The sequence below is a fragment of the Bicyclus anynana genome, chromosome 4 (assembly GCF_947172395.1).
Source record: "Bicyclus anynana chromosome 4, ilBicAnyn1.1, whole genome shotgun sequence".
In the NCBI taxonomy this organism is placed as follows: Eukaryota; Metazoa; Arthropoda; class Insecta; order Lepidoptera; family Nymphalidae; genus Bicyclus; species Bicyclus anynana.
Genome location: NC_069086.1, coordinates 10313848 through 10332598, shown reverse-complemented (window position 1 = coordinate 10332598; position 18751 = coordinate 10313848). Strand labels below are relative to the sequence as shown.

Below are 18751 nucleotides of genomic sequence, written 5' to 3'. Positions count from 1 at the left end.
TCAGCGAGTTAACAAAGGCTATATTTTTTCCCCCGTATTCCAGCGGGAATGGTAATCACGCGGGTGAAAGTGAAACCGCAGTGGCGTCCACTAGTAAGACAATATAAAAAAAATAGAAACACGAAAAGGCGGCCTCATATTAACCTGCTAACAATATCCATACAACCCCTAATAACAACCGACAGAGAGATTATTTTAAGCGATTCAAGTAACAAAGCTTGAAGTATTTAATATTTTATGATAATTACTAGCTGACGCCGCGCGGTTTCGCCCGCGTTATTCCCGTTCCCGTAGGAATGCGGGGATAATATATAGCCCATATCCTTCCTCGCTAAATGGGCTATCTAACACTGAAAGAAATTTTCAAATCGGACCAGTAGTTCCTGAGATTAGCGCGTTTAAACAAACAAACTCTTTAGCTTTAAATTATTAGTACAGATTTTTTACTGCTAGTAGAACAAATTGTTAGATCTGCAATGATAGACCTACATCACCCGATTCGCCACATTCACGGTGTGATTCACTATGTGAGTGCTTGAACCGATTCAGAAATTCGTCAAAGATTCATCGCAATCGTATGAATGGTACATGTACTAGGTATATGAGTGTACATAGAAATGAAAAACATTATATTTTGATTTAAAAAGTTTATTATAATATATCCTTTTTATTTCATAAAAAGAACAAACATACCATAAAGTCTTGTTTTTTTTTATCTTACAACATAACATCTAAATGTAATTAAAATTAATATCAATAAATCTAACCATAGAGATTATAAAGAACGGACGTGAAAAGCGAATCCACTGTAAAATTACCCTCTCCTTCCTTGCTGATGCTCATTATACTACTTTCATTGTAGCATGGTGCAGCTAACAAGTCGACACGTGTAATTTTGTATTTACATCTTACTTTATTGAAGGTATTGCCAGGAAGGTTTTATATATTTTTTGTAATATCTAATATTTTCTTATGTACATACCTTATCTTTTTTTAATTAATGTAATAGCTATATTTTGCTTACAGATTTGTTGCATATGGGTAGATAAGTGTAGATATTTGTTTCTTTGTAAATGCCAGAAAGATTTAGACGTAGGTATAGGATATTCGAAGAATAATAATAATAATTCTAAATCTCACTGATATAACTCAACGAGTCGCGAAGTGGCAATGGGCGGGGCACATAGTTCGAAGAGTCGATGTACGTTGGAGTCCAAAGGAGCGCAGTGTTGGTCGACCCCCCACCAGTTGGACTGACGACATCAAGCAGATTCGCAGGTGGCTCTGGATCGTGATGTTTGGAAGTCCCTACAAAAAATCTCTATGTCCACCGCAGTGGACGTCCATCGGCTGATACGATGATGATGACAATAGGATATTGGAAAACTAATATTGGGCAAAAGAGCAACCGGCCGCCAAAGACGACAATGGTCGGACGATGTAGGTCAGTGGACTGGGCTAGACTATACGCAGATAAAAGGAGCGGCTAAAAATAGGAAGGCTTTTCAAATAGTGACATCATCATATGTTATCCTCAAACTTCGGTTTGAGGATAACATATGATGATAGGATATCGTTAGAACCCATATATAATTCCGAGTGACGCTGGTTACAAATTTGTAGTCGTATTTATATACAAAATAACACATCATAATCATAATATTATAAAATCTTCAATAAACAGGTATCTTTTCTAATAAATGGAAATCAATATGATTTTTGCTATAAAAAAAAAATCGATAGTCCATCTGCCTTTGGGCTAATTTAATTTGATCGACAAAGACTGTTTAATACATTTTTGTTGGTGATTTTGTATTTATACCCCGTTCTTTATAATTAGGGCTGGTATACAAAAAAATAATTAAAAGGAACTGTTTCATATAATAATCGTTTTTGTTGACAGTACTAATTTAGGGCTCATGCACACCGTGGCATGTGTAACGTAATTTGTTCAAAATTCCTCCAGCACGAGACATTACATGTATGTAGTATAGGAATATCTATGACGTAACCAGTGGCGTAGCGTGCCTCGGAGAGCAGTATCAGTATTTCAGTATCAAAATTAGATGGGGGGCCCAAATAAAGGGTAAAGATTTGTCACAAAAGAAACAAAAATGCTTGCTTAAAATAAATATGACAATGACTTAATCTATGTAGGATATTTCCAACATTTGAGCGCACGCTTAAGCCGGATTAAACAGTTTTTATAGTGTTTTTTTTCGTGAAGCACCAGATTAGGTAAGTGAGATTGTGGATTACAATTTACAAATTTTTGCTTGTCCCGTATCATTGATATAGCTACGCCCCTGTAAGTAGCCGAGAGGTACATACATTATTTACAATAATAGTTATTACTCAACAGAAATATAAGAGTATAATATATTTAATACTAATAGTATCTAAGGATGGTTATACTACGAAATCCGGCATAAGGAATTTATACCCTCTTCTGTTATTTATTTGGGATAAGAAATAAATGATACAAAATATTCACATTGACACATTGCAAATAGGTTGCTTAGTGAATTTTTGACATATATTTTAGTACTTTATTTATTTTTTCCCTCTTAGCTAAATAAAATCATACACAGATTAAAATAATATACTAAGGGTATATTATTTTAATCTGTGTATGATTTTATATATCCAACAGAATTGAAAATCTTTACGTTTTCAATTGCTGCAAGTGTGGGGTTGCCAGATATAGACAGTTAATTAATGTTATACAAATACTCTCATCAGTTACTTTGTCAAATGAGAGCTTATTTTATGCTTAATTTTACTGTATTAAGTTGCTTTTGATCTACTTCATGGTTTCCGATATTTTATAAGAAAAATGTGTTTGGCCGCAATATTTTCTATCATTTATTTATTATCGCAACTAAATATGAGGGTATATATATATTCTTTATGCCGGATCTTAGACAATTACAACTCTTATGCAATTAGCCACAATTTGGCCTATGTGTTACACGTCGTGGACAAATCCAATACATACCTAAATATTTACAAAAACAGTAACTTATATTCATCTCCATACCGCTACCCTGTTCTCACAACTGAGGCAGAGATCAAGTGTCCAAGTATGCGTGTAACTCTTTGATACTCATTGCAACCGACTGACGAATTTCAATTAATTGGCACAGTTATTTCATAGGTTTCCTATACATTGTTATGGATTAGTTTATCAATAAGTTTTTGTTAATTAATAATTAATTTAATTTACACTTACCTAAATATTATAAACATTTTAATAAATATACAATTAGGTTTATGACCATTCTTTAGTATATCTCGTATATGATCATCACATAGTATAAAATGATGTCGCTTAGATCTTTTAAACTATTTAACAGATTTTCAGTTTTCAGCAGTAGATAGTGATGCAAGAGAAGGTATATATGTATAAAAAGTAATAACAGATAGTACAGAAAATATATCAGATTTAAGAAGCGGAAGCACAGGGCATGGGCGTAGCAAGGGACGGGCAAGTAATGTGAGATACACAATTTAAGTATAGCTGCCCACCAGATACAATCCTGGCTACGCCCATGGCACAGGGGCTGTCCGGCAGTACGTTACGTACTGGCGTAGTATAGACTAATCATAATATCGCTAGTTATACATAAATATTGATGTTGGATAAATATATGAAACAACAAGAAGCACAATGATATAGGCGCATTAGCGAAAGTCTATAATATAATAATAATAATTGATAGCCAACCAAGAGCAGTGATAGCCTAGTGGATATGACCTCTGCCTCCGACTCCGGAGGGTGTGGGTTCGAATCCGGTCCCGGGCATGCACCTCCAACTTTTCAGTTGTGTGCATTTTAAGAAATTAAATATCACGTGTCTCAATCGGTGAAGGAAAACATCGTGAGGAAACCTGCATACCAGAGAATTATCTTCATTCTCTGCGTGTGTGAAGTCTGCCAATCCGCATTGGGCCAGCGTGGTGGACTATTGGCCTAACCCCTCTCATTCTGAGAGGAGACTCGAGCTCAGCAGTGAGCCGAATATGGGTTGATGACGAACCAAGAGGCTATACAGTTATAATATATTTTTACATAGTTTCACTTCATACAAATAAGACAATGTTCGCAAAATAACAATTCGCAATGAAAACTATATTTTAATGTTCGACTTAAATAATATCGTATAAATGGCATTATACCATAACTACTATTTTAAGTCTATAAATATATTTTTACAAACACAGACAAACACAACTGTAATAGATAGATATATTAGTACATAGTTAAACATATAATAATAGTAATAAAATCTGCCGAACACAATATAAATAACACAGAAACGAAATCATCTTTTAATAAAACAAGCCAATGGCATCAAATGTTTCAATTGTGAGTATGTGACATTAAACTATTAGTGTATATTTATTTTTTATTCTTTACAAGTTAGCCCTTGACTACAATCTCACTTGATGGTAAGTGATGTTGCAATCTAGATGGAAGCGGCCTATCTTGTTAGAAGAAGGATAAAAATCGACACCGCTTTGGGTTTCTACACGACATCGTACCGGAACGCTTAATCGCTTAACGGTCCGTCTTAGCCGATAGGGTGGTAACTAGCTACGGCTGAAGACTCCCACCAGTCAGACCAGAACCAATTAAGAAAATCTAAATCGGCCCTGCCGGGGATCGAACCCAGGACCTCAGTCTTGTATATCCTCTGCACATATCACTGCGCCACGGGGGCCGTCAATATGTATATAAAGTAGTGCAGTTACGTACTATAGGTGTAGGCAAACCACATAAACGCGCCTTCGCCTACGCACTACAGGGTTATGACCATCTATTAATAAGTCTAAAAAAAAACTACGCGTTGGGGAACCGATCCTAACAATTTAATTACAAAATAGCCTTTTACCTACACATAGATGAATTTAAACACTAAACTATGGATAGAAAACATTTATAAAATGACTTCAAAATATTGCTGACGCTCCGCCTACTTTATATCACGCGAACGAAGTCGCGGGCGTCCACTGTTATTGAATAATTTGGAGCGGTCCCCCAACTCGACGTATTTTTTTTAGAATTATTAATACATACATATATACTTTAAGATTGAGTTTTTTAATATTATTTTTCACTTTTTAAATGCAACTTGGGTTTTTGTTTGTTTTGTTTTAAATTTTTTTGTAAGTAGTGTTTATCAATCAACAAATCGCGTAATGTTCATTATGGCAAACCAAGTCTGACCTGCCAGCAAGTCTGTTGAGGTTTTGTAAGTTAGTAAGTTAGTGTCGCCGCACACGGGCCACACGCGACAGCCACTTGTGGCCGATGGTCCGTGGCTGCTACTTTTTTTAAACCACGTAACTATATCATAATGGACTCGAACAAAGGTTTAATTGCGCTGCTTTTGATAAGAAAACGTCGTCGTAGAAGACGAATCCGCAGTTATTGGATACATCCAATTTTAATAGAGGTGCGGAATCGCGCGAGTGGCGTGTGGCGGCGTTTTGTGTTGACGTTTAGTGGCCGGTGCGGGCCACAAGAGCAGCGACGATTGTAGCGTGCGGCGGCCACTGGCGTCAACCGTGTGCGGCGAGTCCATACAAAATGTATGAAACCACACGAAATATGCCGGTAGTGGCGTTTTGTCTTTGTGGCCGGTGGCCCGTGTGCGGGAGTCCTTAGCTATTCCTATACGAAGTATAGCGAAACTGAAGAGTGAAAAGAAGTGTGAAAAGATTCATTCAGGTATTGGTAAACCTTAATTATATTAAATGATATTTTTAAGAATTTACATCATTTATTAATTTACGCCGGCGATAATGAAAGCTGATAGATATTGGAAGAAAAGTGAAAATATGAAAATTAAATCCTAAGTTGTCAAGATCTAAGAAAATTGAGTCTAAAAGCCCAAAGAACCGTCTGGGACCTTTCGTTAACAACTTTACTGAGCAAGAAAATTGTCTTTGTCATTATTCAATCATCATCCCACTTGATTACAAACTTAAAATGAAAACCCTCTTATTTATCGTTGGGAAAATTATTGGCAGTTGATACTTTTTGTACTCCTTTTTTAAAACTATACCATATAATTCAAAAAATATTTTGACATACCACTTTGAAGAAATGATATTTGTGCTATTGCGCGAATTTGCATATATAATGATTAATTAACTATTGTATGTTAATTTAATAATCGACTAAAGTTATCTTAAAAGTAATAATAATATATATATTAATACTTAAACGAAGTCCTTTATAACATAAACAGGATATTCAGAGACATCTGAAGACTTATTCGTAACGTAATAAGTTATGTGTTCGTCAATTTTTATCTATCATCGCTACCCGCCCCGTCCCCGCGCACCATCGGAAGTGTTACGAATGAATTTGCCAAGCTATAGTAACATTACTGTTTATGATTCTTTCGAATACACGATTGACCTCAGCAAACTTGTAAAATAATTGACATAAGCGTGAATTTCCTTACCAAGCTTCAAGGCATTTGCTTTCAATTTAGGCACAATATCGTCACCTCTAAACACCTTAAGTATTTCCCATTGCCAATTAGCTGAAAACTGGGTTAAATCTAATTGTTTCATATCATCGTCCTTGACTTTTATACAAAATACATTACTTCCACAAAATAAATGCAAAGACAATTTTACAGGTGAGTTACTTTCTTGTTCAAACACCACTTTGAACTTCATAAGACATTTCATTGCAGGTGATAACACATCTTCACTATCCATCAAATGTATTTTGTGAATTTGCAATAACTTTTGTAAATATCGAAATGGGGAATTCGTTTTCGTGTTAGGCAATTCAACAGTATGCAATTTAACATATTCTTGGCATTGTGACTTTGATGCAGACTTATTTATTAGTGCAGAATTATATAATCCAAGATTATTAACTTGATTTTGAGGATAGTAAAGAAGATCTTGCTGTACAGGAATAACATTTGTAAAAGGTTGGCTCGCTATAAAAAGCATGTTACTAGAATTTGATTGCAACACATCATTTTGGCTTGCATCACTTATCCAACCTGCAGTTGACACAAATGTGTTATTCTGTTGACTGAGTGCCCTTTCTGACATTAGCTCAGACACAGGTTTAACTTTTATTTTGGGCATAGATGATTGTGGTTGTGGTGCTATTGTACTAATATAGTTATTTAATTCATTAGCACTTTGATTACTAGACTCAATATTAGCTTGTTCGTTTATTTCGTGTTGATTGTCAATAGGTGCTAGTGACACTGTGGATGTTATAATGGGCATATGAAGCATATCATTGCTCTTTTCGACATTAGACTCTTCGGGAACTTCAGACTCTTTCTGCATTTCATTTGAATATAATTTAACAATAGATGCTGGTTCATTAAAAGTATTCTTTTTGGGTAATTGCTTAGGGTTTGCAACAGGATTTGCATTTAGTAACTTTGTGTAAAAACTTTTCTCAGCATCCAAAACTGCACGTAAATAAGGATTATCACCTACTTTTTTCTCGACTTTGCCAACTTCAGATGAAACTTTATTTGGAACTGGGTCGTTATTAGAATTGTTACCAATATTTTGTGTATCAGCTTCCTTTGAATTTTCTAAATGTATTGCATTACTTCCTACTTGCTCCTTTTCAGTAATTTTTTCGCACTGTAGATTAGCTTGATTTAATTGTTCTTCTTCACATTCATTTACACTTGACTCAAGTGCTGAAATTCTTTCAAAGTCATTAGAGAAATCTTTAGTTATATGATTGTGTGTTGGCAGCGATATGTTTTCCCAACCAAAATGTGTATTATCATTATCTCCACTTTCTTTTATTCTGGTCTTTATTAGAACTTTAGTGTCAATTGTCGAAACCCAAACTACTTCGAGATTTTTATGTTCCATATATCTCAAGAGTCCAGTAGTGTTGAGACCATTTTTGTTAATTACTTTTCTTCCTATGCTCAAAACTTTATGTTTAAGAGAAGAATCTACCTTGTCTTTTGAAGTGTTATCTCCTTCAGATGCATTTAATCTATTCATATACTTGCTGAAACACGTACCAATGATACGATTTACCATGGTATCATTGATTGTATTTGTTTTTTCAGGAAGTAAATCGTCTTTGGTTTTTACACTACTTTTTGTAGAATTGCTGTCAGAATCTTCTATATTTACACATTCTATATCTGAAATCATGTCCTTATTTTCATCTTTTTTGGGTTTTTTAACTTTAGCTTGTTTTACATGATCAGATTTTTTAGCAATATTTTGATCAACCACAACAGTTTCATTTGAGCTACTAGAAATCTGACGCCGTCGTTTACGTTTCTTTTTATCAGTAAAGAAATCTTCGTCAGAGGATTCAGATGACTCATATCTCACATTTATTTGTGATTTGTCAGTATAAAGAACATAAAAATTTGGTCTACTGGATTGAATAATTTTATTTTTACTACAAACAACATTTTCTGTGGAACCAGTAATGTTAGATTGTGGCGATGTGTGGGACTTTATTTTATTTAAATGTACTAAGCAGTAGGATTTATTTATATTTGAATACTTTTTATACAATTTGCACTGTTTTTTGATGTGACTGTTAATACCCTTTAAATCTTTAAAGGATTTACTACAAAATCTACATATAAAATATTTAGTGTATGCACTCTGCCAGGCCTTTTTTGTATTCTTATTCTTTTTCTTCTGACTATGATTAGAAGTTTCAGATTCTGTAGAAATACGTCTAGTGGAAGCTGATGATTTTTTGATGATGACGATTTTTTTATTGAATTTGATTTCTTCTAGTTTATTTTTATTTTCAGTATCTGCCTGTGTGGAGCTTACAGTATCCTGCTGTTGTTGAATTATATTATCAATGTTTGCCTGAAAGTTTATTGCCTTTAAATACATATGAAATTTATTTAAATGATAATACTTACATATGAAACAGTCATATTATAATAAACATTTAACAAACATCAATTTAAATGTATGCTCATTTCAAAATAGATCCATAATTTCCAGGTAAACTTAAATTATTTAATGTAATGTGTTATCTATCTATCTGCAGTCTTTAATAGATTGTTGCATTACATAAAAATAAAAAAAATCTTGTATTTATAAATATATTCTTTAATTTTAAAGAGCCTATTTGGCCAGACCTATGTCATTTTATTATGGCTGAAAGTTTGTCAGGAATGATGAAGTTTGAATCACAATTATTTTAAAAAGATCCAAACCAGACCAGTAGGCCTACAATATGTGCCATGACATTTCACAAAGAGCAAGAAGTCAACTAATAGCAGTCAAACTGGGAATATAACACTTTCTTTAGTAATATCGCAACAATATAAAATTGTAGTGAGTGTATAAATCAACATTCTATATCAACCTGGTACTGATTATTGCCTTTACATTGATAGTGACAATTTCTGACAGTTCACTGTAAGGCAGTAATATAAAAGAACTAGAAATATTCGTAGTACCATGGTCGGGCATTGTACTTCTATAAAATGATTTAGGTCTGGCAGTCTATACATATAGTTATACTGTAAAGAAAATGAAACTTACATTTGCATTCAATTTTGATTTGAGATTCTTTTGTTTCTCCTGAAACATTTGTTTTATTCCAGCATGTTGGCTCAAAATAGATTCACATTTCTTACAAACGAGTTGTGGTAGGCCATCAAATGGTTCAACCTGAAATAATGAACCAAGAAAATAGTTATCTATAGTTTTGTGTTTTCTTGTTCTTGTTTTCTAAAGGTAAATTTAGGACTTTGAAAAAGTGTATTTTAGTTTAAGGCAAGTGAAATTTTTCATGCTCAAATGAACATTCATCAATATTTATGAATAGTCATAAATAATGCTAATTATATGTTGATTGCTTTGAGTTATTAGCCATAAGTGAATCTGTAAGTGATCTTAAATATTATTGACCAACATAATACTCACATCTATATCAAAGCAATATTTGATTTGCATTTGGACATTTGGGACTATCTGATACTGTCCCGTTTCATCCAAACATAATCGACATTTGACAAACAACTTCGGATCAACTTCTATCATATTCATCTTGGCATATATCTGAAACAATGAAAGAAAATAAATGCATCACGGCCACCAGTTTACTAATAATCTTCAAAAATGTGAAATCATTGCCTATCTGTGTTAATTTATTGATTCTGACGCCTGGACATTAATGTATACATTTGATAGTGATTGCTATAAAGTCAAACATTATCACTTAACCAACCTGCCGACCAACAGCTCTAAGTTCAAAATTCTGTTCTTTAGAGAAAGGTCTGGCACTGTCTGTAGAGTTCCATTAAAAGTAATGGCTGATATTAAGATGACCCCGCAAAGTATTAACTTTTTGGCATATTGTAGAGGTCCCACACACACAGGCCCTTTTAGCATTAGAGTAGGTAATTTAATTTAGCAATATAATAGGTACTACAACAACACAGAGAAATCAGCATTGTTTGGATATATATAAAAATTCAAGACAGTGTATTTTTATGGTAATGAAATAACAATTTCATAAAATAGTTTATAGTTAAACCTGCTGTACCTACCTACAAAAAAAGATAAAAGGTTAATTGGGTACAACTTAATAAATATGTAACATAAGTTTGTTGAAATTTTGCTATCAAATTTATATTTAAGCGGTTTTGTGTAGATAACAACACATCACTATGCTACCTACCTACAGTAACACAAATTACACTATCATACAGGTAAAGAACTTACAGATCCACCGAACTTTCGAAAATTATTTATCTCCTCCCTTTCATTGTGAATTTCTTCATCTTTATTATGTTATGTTGATCTACGTGTATATTTTTTAAAATAACTTTCTTTCAACGTTTTCACATGGGCTTTTGAAATCGCTACATATTATAATGGAATATAACAAAGGTAATTAACTAAAATATATAAGTATCCTTTCGTAGAAACTTGAAAAAAATTAAAAAAAAGAAATAGCTTCAACACATCAACAGAATTTAACAAATAATAATAATAATTTACAAAATGTCTTGTCACTGCCACCTGCCGACAAGTAGTGTAACTTTCTTGTAATCAACTTCCTACCGTACTCAATAGATGGCGACTAATTAACCCTATGAACTAGACATTTCCTAAATTAATAATTATTTTAAGAAATGCTTAAACTCGTAAAAAATAAATCCTAGTAAAAGATTTGAAAACATCAAATCAATACTAAGAAAAAAGATAGTTAATTAATATGAGGAAAACTAAAAAAAAACAGCTTTAATATTTACAGAAAAAGAAAGCCCTGTAACTTATTGTGTCAATATATTTCGATACATTTAAATTTACGTACTACAAATATTATCAATCTCAACATTATTAAGTACATAAATAAAATATCACCACCCACCATCTGTTGTCAAATAGATGTATATATGTCCATGTCCAAAGCTCCATCTAGTGCGAAAGTTTTGTTCTTTTAGACATAAAATAGATGGCGCTGTGAATCTCATAAAGTTTGCAAACCATAATTAAAATATCTTTTACCTCAAATAACGGCGACCCAGACACAAGCAGACTTCCATGAGTTTCTGGATTTTTAACATCAACATAATTTATCAATAAAAAATTGCTCCCCAAGAGAAGTCCATTATAAAAAGGACTTCATTTTAATAAAACTCTTGGGTACTCCTTAATATCAGATGAGGTATAACGACAACTTTCAAAATAGTCATGTTTGTGTTTTAATTTTCAGTGGAATTTTCAGAACTATTAAACACTACCGGAATATCAGAAATTATAATGATACCCAAACCCGGGAACAGCCTCCATATGAGGATATCAAAAACCAATAAGCTTACTCACCTGCTTGGATGTTGTTTAACAAGCTTTATAAATCTAGAGATGTTTTGTCTTTGAAATCTTTAAGCAAATGATATTTCTAAGAGTTATAACAGAATAATTGAGAAAGTAATTATACCTCTAGGAAATATAGTCGAACCAGCTGTAAAGAGTATACCCATATTAGAAACACCAGTGACGTTGAAAGAGGTTATTCAGATAGAGAATGGTGTAGAAACAATAGAAGAATCTGACATAGGGGATATTGAGAATATTCCAGAAACAGGAATAGAGAACGTTACTGAAGGTAGGAGATATCCTTTACGAAAACGTATACCAAGAGTGTTCAAAGATTGTTTGCTATAACATACAGTAAGAATAGCTAAAGACGAGCCACTAACTTTAGAAGACACGTTATCAAGAGAAGATATAGAAGAATGAGCAAAAACTATTAGAGTTGAATTCCTTAAAAAAAACAAGACTTAGTAGAAGAAGCCAGAGGATACCTTATTCATTGAATTGAAAGTATAACGGCTAGTACTTTAAGTTTTCTTTTGGCAATAGCAGCAGAGCTTTAACTATAGATAGATTACATGGATGTAGTGAAAGCATTTTTTTTTTAATGGTGATTTAACTGTAAGAATTTTAATGAAACAGCCCAAGAAATTTTGAAGAGAAAGGTTATGAAAACCATGTATGTCTGTTGAGAAAAGAACTTTATGGACTAAAACATGCCTTTCGTGCTTGGAATGATAAACTTAATAAAGTGTTGTTAGAGTTAGGAGTTAAGAGAACGTTTTAATGAAAATAGAAATTTATGTAGATCGTTTGATTTTTTTTGGAATGACGATGAGGAGAAAAATCAAATTAAAACAGAGTTACAAAGTAAGTTTGAAATGAAGGATCTAGGAAAAATAAACATGTTCTTAGGGATAAATATCAAACAAGAGGAAGTATTATAAGAGTTAACATAAATTGTTTTCGGGTAGATCAGGCATTGATGTACCGTGTGTTATGTTTTCCTTTTTTTAAGCAAAGTGGGTAAACGCTACGTCAAAGTAGATTTAATGGGTATTTTTAATGTTTTTGGTTGCTTACACCATAATACGTAATAATATTAGAAAAAATATCCGCCGAGTAGAAACCGTTAAATAGAAAGAGTAACTGGAACAGTAAACTTGTACCTATTCTAACTAAGCCTGCTCATGTGACGATGCAATCTAAGATGTATCTTAGATTGCATCGTCACATGAGATACCAGTCAAGGGCTAATTTGTCTGACAAACCAACATGTTATCGGAGACAAACTGTCCACCTCCGTGACGGACAATAGGCTGAGTCTGCTCAACCCATCGCACTTAGCATTCTACGAACTACTATTCCCGTATCTATTATTTACGTATTTGAGGGTATCGATAAGGCCAATTGCAAAGCTGACAGTCTAGAATCCCAGTGCACTCCAATGGTCTCTTCCCTCGACCTCAAGTAGAGAGACAAGTGAATTTGGAACTCGCTTTCCTCCAATCTTTCTCCCGGACGGAGTTGAAATTGCCCCTACGACATGCGATGAGGTTTGTTCGTTTATCGAAGATCTACACAAAAAAAGGCCCCAGGTCCTGACTCTAGCGAGAAAGCTGTATAATTATAAACCTTTTAATTGAATTTCAGTTTCAATGTCCTCCTGGCTCACTGCTCCTTTCTCAATGCGTGGAAGAAAGCAGTTGTCATAGGTATTCACAAGCCAGGCAAATCCCGCGACCTCCCTTCTAGCTATCGCCATATTAGTTAACTGAATTTTGAATTTTTGAGCCTACGATCGAGCACTTACACGATCAGAAAAGCTAACTTATCTATAATATAAAAATGAATCTTGACTATGTTCCTAAGCGGAAATCTGCAGCAGCTGGAAGCAGCTGTCCCGATTTCACTTACACTTTTTTTTAATATTCCTTGTATATACGGAGAAAATAATTTAAAAAATTGCCTGAAAAAGTTTAAAAAAAATTTATACTGCCGTACAATCGATTCGTAATAATACTTAAAAGTCAATTTGAACTTTTAAACCATACCGTAATCTTTAAGTGTTAAGTGGAAAGGTTCCGGGAAGGCAAAAAAAAATTAGTGGCGTTAGGGTAGGGGTAGGGTAGGGTAGAGGGGAGCGCCCCTACCCCTACCCTAACGCCACTAATTTTTTTTGCCTTCCCGGAACCTTTCCACTTAACACTTAAAGATTACGGTATGGTCAAAGTAAGGTAGTTTAGGGGTTGGGTAAAAATAGAGTAGTGTAGGTTATGGGTAGTGATGAGGTAGAGAAGGGGTAGAGATAGCGTATAGAGGTAGGGTAGGGGTAGGATCAGAGTAGTAGGGTAGGGTAGGGTAGGAGTAGTCCTAGTAGGAAGGGTAGACAAAAAGTGCGAATGCGAAGAGAAGCTTGACCCGGTACGATAGTCATAGAATAAAAAAATTAAAAAAAATTGAATTTAGTACCCTTCCTTTAAATAAATCATGTTAATTCTGTACAGAATAGCCATTAAGAATTATTGGAAATTAATCCATTTCCTGCTTTAAAAAACCTCAAACCAGCAGAGTACACGTATGTCAAGTACATAGTCTGTCAGCGTGTGAGTTACGAGTATGTTGCCATGATGAAAATTTATTAGTGAGTTTATGTTGTCAACCGTATAAAAAGTATATGCATAGGTATTTTATTTTATTAATTGAAATAGAAATATTAGAGAGTATAATTTGTGTTCTTAAGAATAAATAAAGTTAGGGCTAGTCATGAAAAGCTACAAGAATGTTCTTACCAAGTTATATCATCGTACAACGCATCACCGCCACGAAGTTTGAAGCATTTCACAAAGATGGCGCTAGTTATCTATTTACAAATTCAATATAGTAACCAATATACAATGTTCATTTATCTAATACCAAGTCAAAGAAATAAAAAAAAACATTTTTGATTTCACCCAAGACACACAAAAGGCGTAGCTGCTATGAGTTAACTTGGGAAGTTCTCAAAATATCAAGCTAATTTTCCAGTTTGTGAGCCTATATGGAATTTGAGGCAAACCATTTCTAGACATGTAAATTGAAAATGTAATGTCTTATTATTATTCACCTTGCTTTGACACGAATACAATTATTATTATTCACATAAATCACGATAAAGCACAATTAATTAATCAATTAATAAACTGGAACAAACACAACTACGAAATCGTGGTTACGTAACTGAGGACGATGTGTCATGCTTGATGCTACTCAACTATACATTTTCTCGAATATTCTATTGATAACGACATCTAGCGTCGAGAAGACAGATTAGCTTGTCAGTACATGCTATATGCCATCTATCGCGAAATTATAGAACTTCCTCATGTGTGAGACTGTGAGTAGTGTGACATTGAAGATCAATCAAAAAATGTAGGTGAATGACTGAATTAATTAAAAACTAATGTACAATTGCCAGACTATTCGGTAATGAGTGATCTCTTCCACACAACCAAAAAAAAATACAAGGAATAGTAACGGGTGTATACATTTATAGTGCGACACAAAATAGTAGAAAATAAATGAGGGCGCTGTAGTCACTTATTCTCGGTCCTATGGTAACCATAAATAAGTTCTGTCATCTTGGGTTTGCAATCTTGATAAAAATTGTTGTTTTCTTTTTATGTAGATATTATTATGGTACTGATACACATGCTTTAAAACAGCATGCTAAAAACGAGCTATTAAGTACGCTCCTTACGAGCATGCTTACAGCTTATCATCAGTTTACATTTGCTAGCAATAAGCATGCTATTTTTAAGTATGCTCCTGAATAAGCATACTCAAAGCAAACATTCCAATTACACATGCTAATTTGTATCTGCAGCTCTCTGTCTATAGTATCGTGTTAAGACAGGTACTCAAAAAGCAAACCTATTCAGACGCGCTACAAGCACGCCCCCTTCCGCTGCAAGAAGCATGCTCATAAATCGCACGACTGTTGATTCTTGAGCAAGCTCGAAATAAGCATGCTCATTATTAGCAATGTCGCAACATTACACACACACATGCTAATAACATACACATGCTAATAAGTAACAACTGCTCAATAGTACCATGCTTTCGTGCTTGAAATGAGCATGTGTATCAGTGGCTTTAGGTTCTTATTATAAGACTAGCGGACGCGCGCGACTTCGTCCGCGTGACCTCGTAAAACTCAATGTAAAGTTCCAACTCCTATTTACAGGAGGGGGCTCTTGTTAATATATTTGCATGTGTTAAATAATTATAATAAATAGACTCATTATTTTACAAAAAGATAACTTGAAACGTGAACGAATTATAAAAGAGTCACTGAATCCTACGGTCGATACGGTCGTTTCCTACGGTCATTGATTGGTTTCTTAGTTACTTCTAGCGAACGTACTTAGCTGGGTATACAAGTTTGAACACTTATACTCGGATTGGTGTCTCCCAAGGTGGCTTGTTGTCGCCTATCATGTTTTCGAATTTTCAATTATTTACTTTTTCAATTATTACAAGTTTGTAAGTATGTATATATGTTTGTTCAGGTGTAATCTTGCAACTCAATTTTGAAGCAAAAATCTTCAACCACTTGACCTAAAATTTTCTTATAAATGAATGGGTTGTGGTATCTAGCAAGAAACGGAGAGCTCTCAGACCTGGAGTTTGTTAGTGAATTTGTCTACCTTGGGTCGCTACTATCAGACAGGGGAGGAAGTCTCTAAGAAAGGAGACTCGTTATTACTTTGGGCTCTATGGCTAAAATCCTTTTTTCACTACTCTTGCTCAAAAACACTGTCATATTACCACTCCACAGCGGGGCTAAACAAGCATATTAGCCTCTAGGGGCTAAAATAATTTTGTTTTTTTAATTCTTGTCTGTTACGAGTACTAGCCTACTATAAAACGGAGGAGGTTTTATTCGAAAATTGAATCATTATAGGTAAGGCTCTGATTGTTTTGAAAAATAAATAAAAAACTTTAAATTGGAAATAAATGCAGCGTTCTTGTCTGTGGAATGCGTTCATTTTTTTATTTAATTTTTATTGAAGACATGGAACATCCTTTACGGTGTAATTAATACCTTTGCCTTTTTCTCATGTGAAAAAAATAAAATTAAAAAGCGAGAATTTAAAAAACAAATACATACATACACACTTGATTTATTTCAGAAAATAATTGTAAATTTGTGACTGTAACTTTCATATATTTCAACATTAATTGTTATTAGTGTCTTCATCTACTGAGAATAGTGATCCTAATTTGGAGATGGATGCAATTTTCAATCTGTTACCATCAAAGTCCAGACGCATTTACTTAAATACTTACCTACGAAAAATTTTATAAGTGAAGAAAACAACAACAAATGGATTCACTTACGAAAGGAGTTTTTAAAAACTATTATCTCCCACGTTTACCTCATATACTCGTTATTCAGTAGCTGGAAATTATGTTACCGGGTAAAAGCATCTCCCATAATATCCAAGATTGTAGACTTTGTACATTTAATTTTCAATTAAATAAATCATTGAATATTGAACTAAACTATTTTATTTTCTCGCAATCGTAGTGAAAATCAGAGTGTAACACGTGGGGCTAAACCCATTATATCCTCGGTTTCTATTTAGGCGGCCCTCGACTTACGTCTCAGGCCCTAAAAATACCTCGTGTATAATGGGTCTTTTTAGCCCCTTGTATAACAATCTACTATTATATCCAGATGAAAATGGCAGCTACAAAGTGCACGCAATGAATTTAGAAATCCAAAATGAGTGGATATCCTTAGGTGACATCTGCATCCCTATTGCACTAAAGTGGCGCGCCTTGATATATGGCTAGTCTCCTGCCTTATTAATATTCTATCTTAATGCCTTTCAAATGACTCTCCCAGATCAGAGTAACATAGTACTATGGGAGAAAGCCACTGAAAAATCTTGCTATACGTGTGGTGAGACAATAGGAACAGCAAGGTATTTGTTGGTTGGATGCAAGGTGCTTCTGGTTAGGGGTCTTTACTCGCGTCGTCATGATAGAGTAGGTACTTCAAATTATACGTGCAGCTATAAACCTGTCAGTAGCTAGAACTCAAAAAGGATTGACTACTTAAAGGAAGGATTGACTAAAAGACAAATTAACTTCGTCAAAGCAGGTTCAGTAACAAAATAATCTATACTACAACTTTTCTTGATGAGTACTGTTTACCGACAAAGAAATTAGAAATAAAGGTAGAAAACGCATGTTCATAACTTATTGATTTAAAATTATGTATGGTTTGTTTAAAAATGTTATATAAAATACTAGCGGACGCCCGCGACTTCGTCCGCGTGAAACTCGATGTAAACTTTCAACTACCTCTACCCTATCCCTACCATACCCCTATCCCTACCCTACGTTAAAATTTTTCCTGAATTTTCTTGGCTATAAACCTCACGGAGCCCGAGACCTTTTCAACGAATGCAAAACCGTGGAAATCGGTTCGTGCGTTCTGGAGTTATAGCGTCAGGAAGGAAAACCCGACTTTTTTTATAAAAAGTATCCTATGTCCTTCTCCTGGCTCTAAACTACCTCCCTGCCAATTTTCAGCTAAATCGGTTCAGCCGTTCTTGAGTTATAAGTGGAGTAACTAACACGACTTTCTTTTATATATATAGATATTAACCAAATCTAATTGTTCTAAGCATATAAATCAAATTTATTTTCATTAATTTAAGAAAAAGTTAATTATAATTATTATTAGATGTAAAATGATTAGTGATTTATACCCTCATTTTTAATTTGTTGTAAATGATGTTCCAATAATCTAAGATGGAAGCGGGCTAACTTGTTAGGAGTAGGATGAAATCCACACTCCTTTCGGTTTCTACACGACACCGTACCGGAACCCTAAATCGCTTGGCGGTACGTCTTTGTCGGTAGGGTG

The 18751-nt window shown here is 34.0% G+C and overlaps 1 protein-coding gene across 4 annotated transcripts; it reads right to left on the bottom strand.

Annotated features, from left to right (window-relative positions):
- Nucleotides 1-627: 627 nt before the first annotated feature.
- Nucleotides 628-15053, bottom strand: LOC112043317 (uncharacterized). 4 transcript variants are annotated; one of them, XM_052881347.1, is made up of 4 exons: nucleotides 14936-15053; nucleotides 9931-10065; nucleotides 9547-9675; nucleotides 628-8859 (listed from the first exon to the last, which is right to left on the bottom strand). In XM_052881347.1, the coding sequence occupies exons 2-4, from the start codon at nucleotides 10051-10053 to the stop codon at nucleotides 6403-6405; spliced, it is 2709 nt and encodes a 902-aa protein (XP_052737307.1). In that variant the 5' UTR covers nucleotides 10054-10065; nucleotides 14936-15053; the 3' UTR covers nucleotides 628-6402. The 4 variants fall into 4 exon arrangements, with proteins under 4 accessions (XP_052737307.1, XP_023934428.2, XP_023934427.2 ...); XM_024078660.2 differs by lacking the exon at nucleotides 14936-15053 and adding an exon at nucleotides 14622-14904; XM_024078659.2 differs by lacking the exon at nucleotides 14936-15053 and adding an exon at nucleotides 10732-10988.
- Between the last annotated feature and the right edge of the window lie 3698 nt (nucleotides 15054-18751).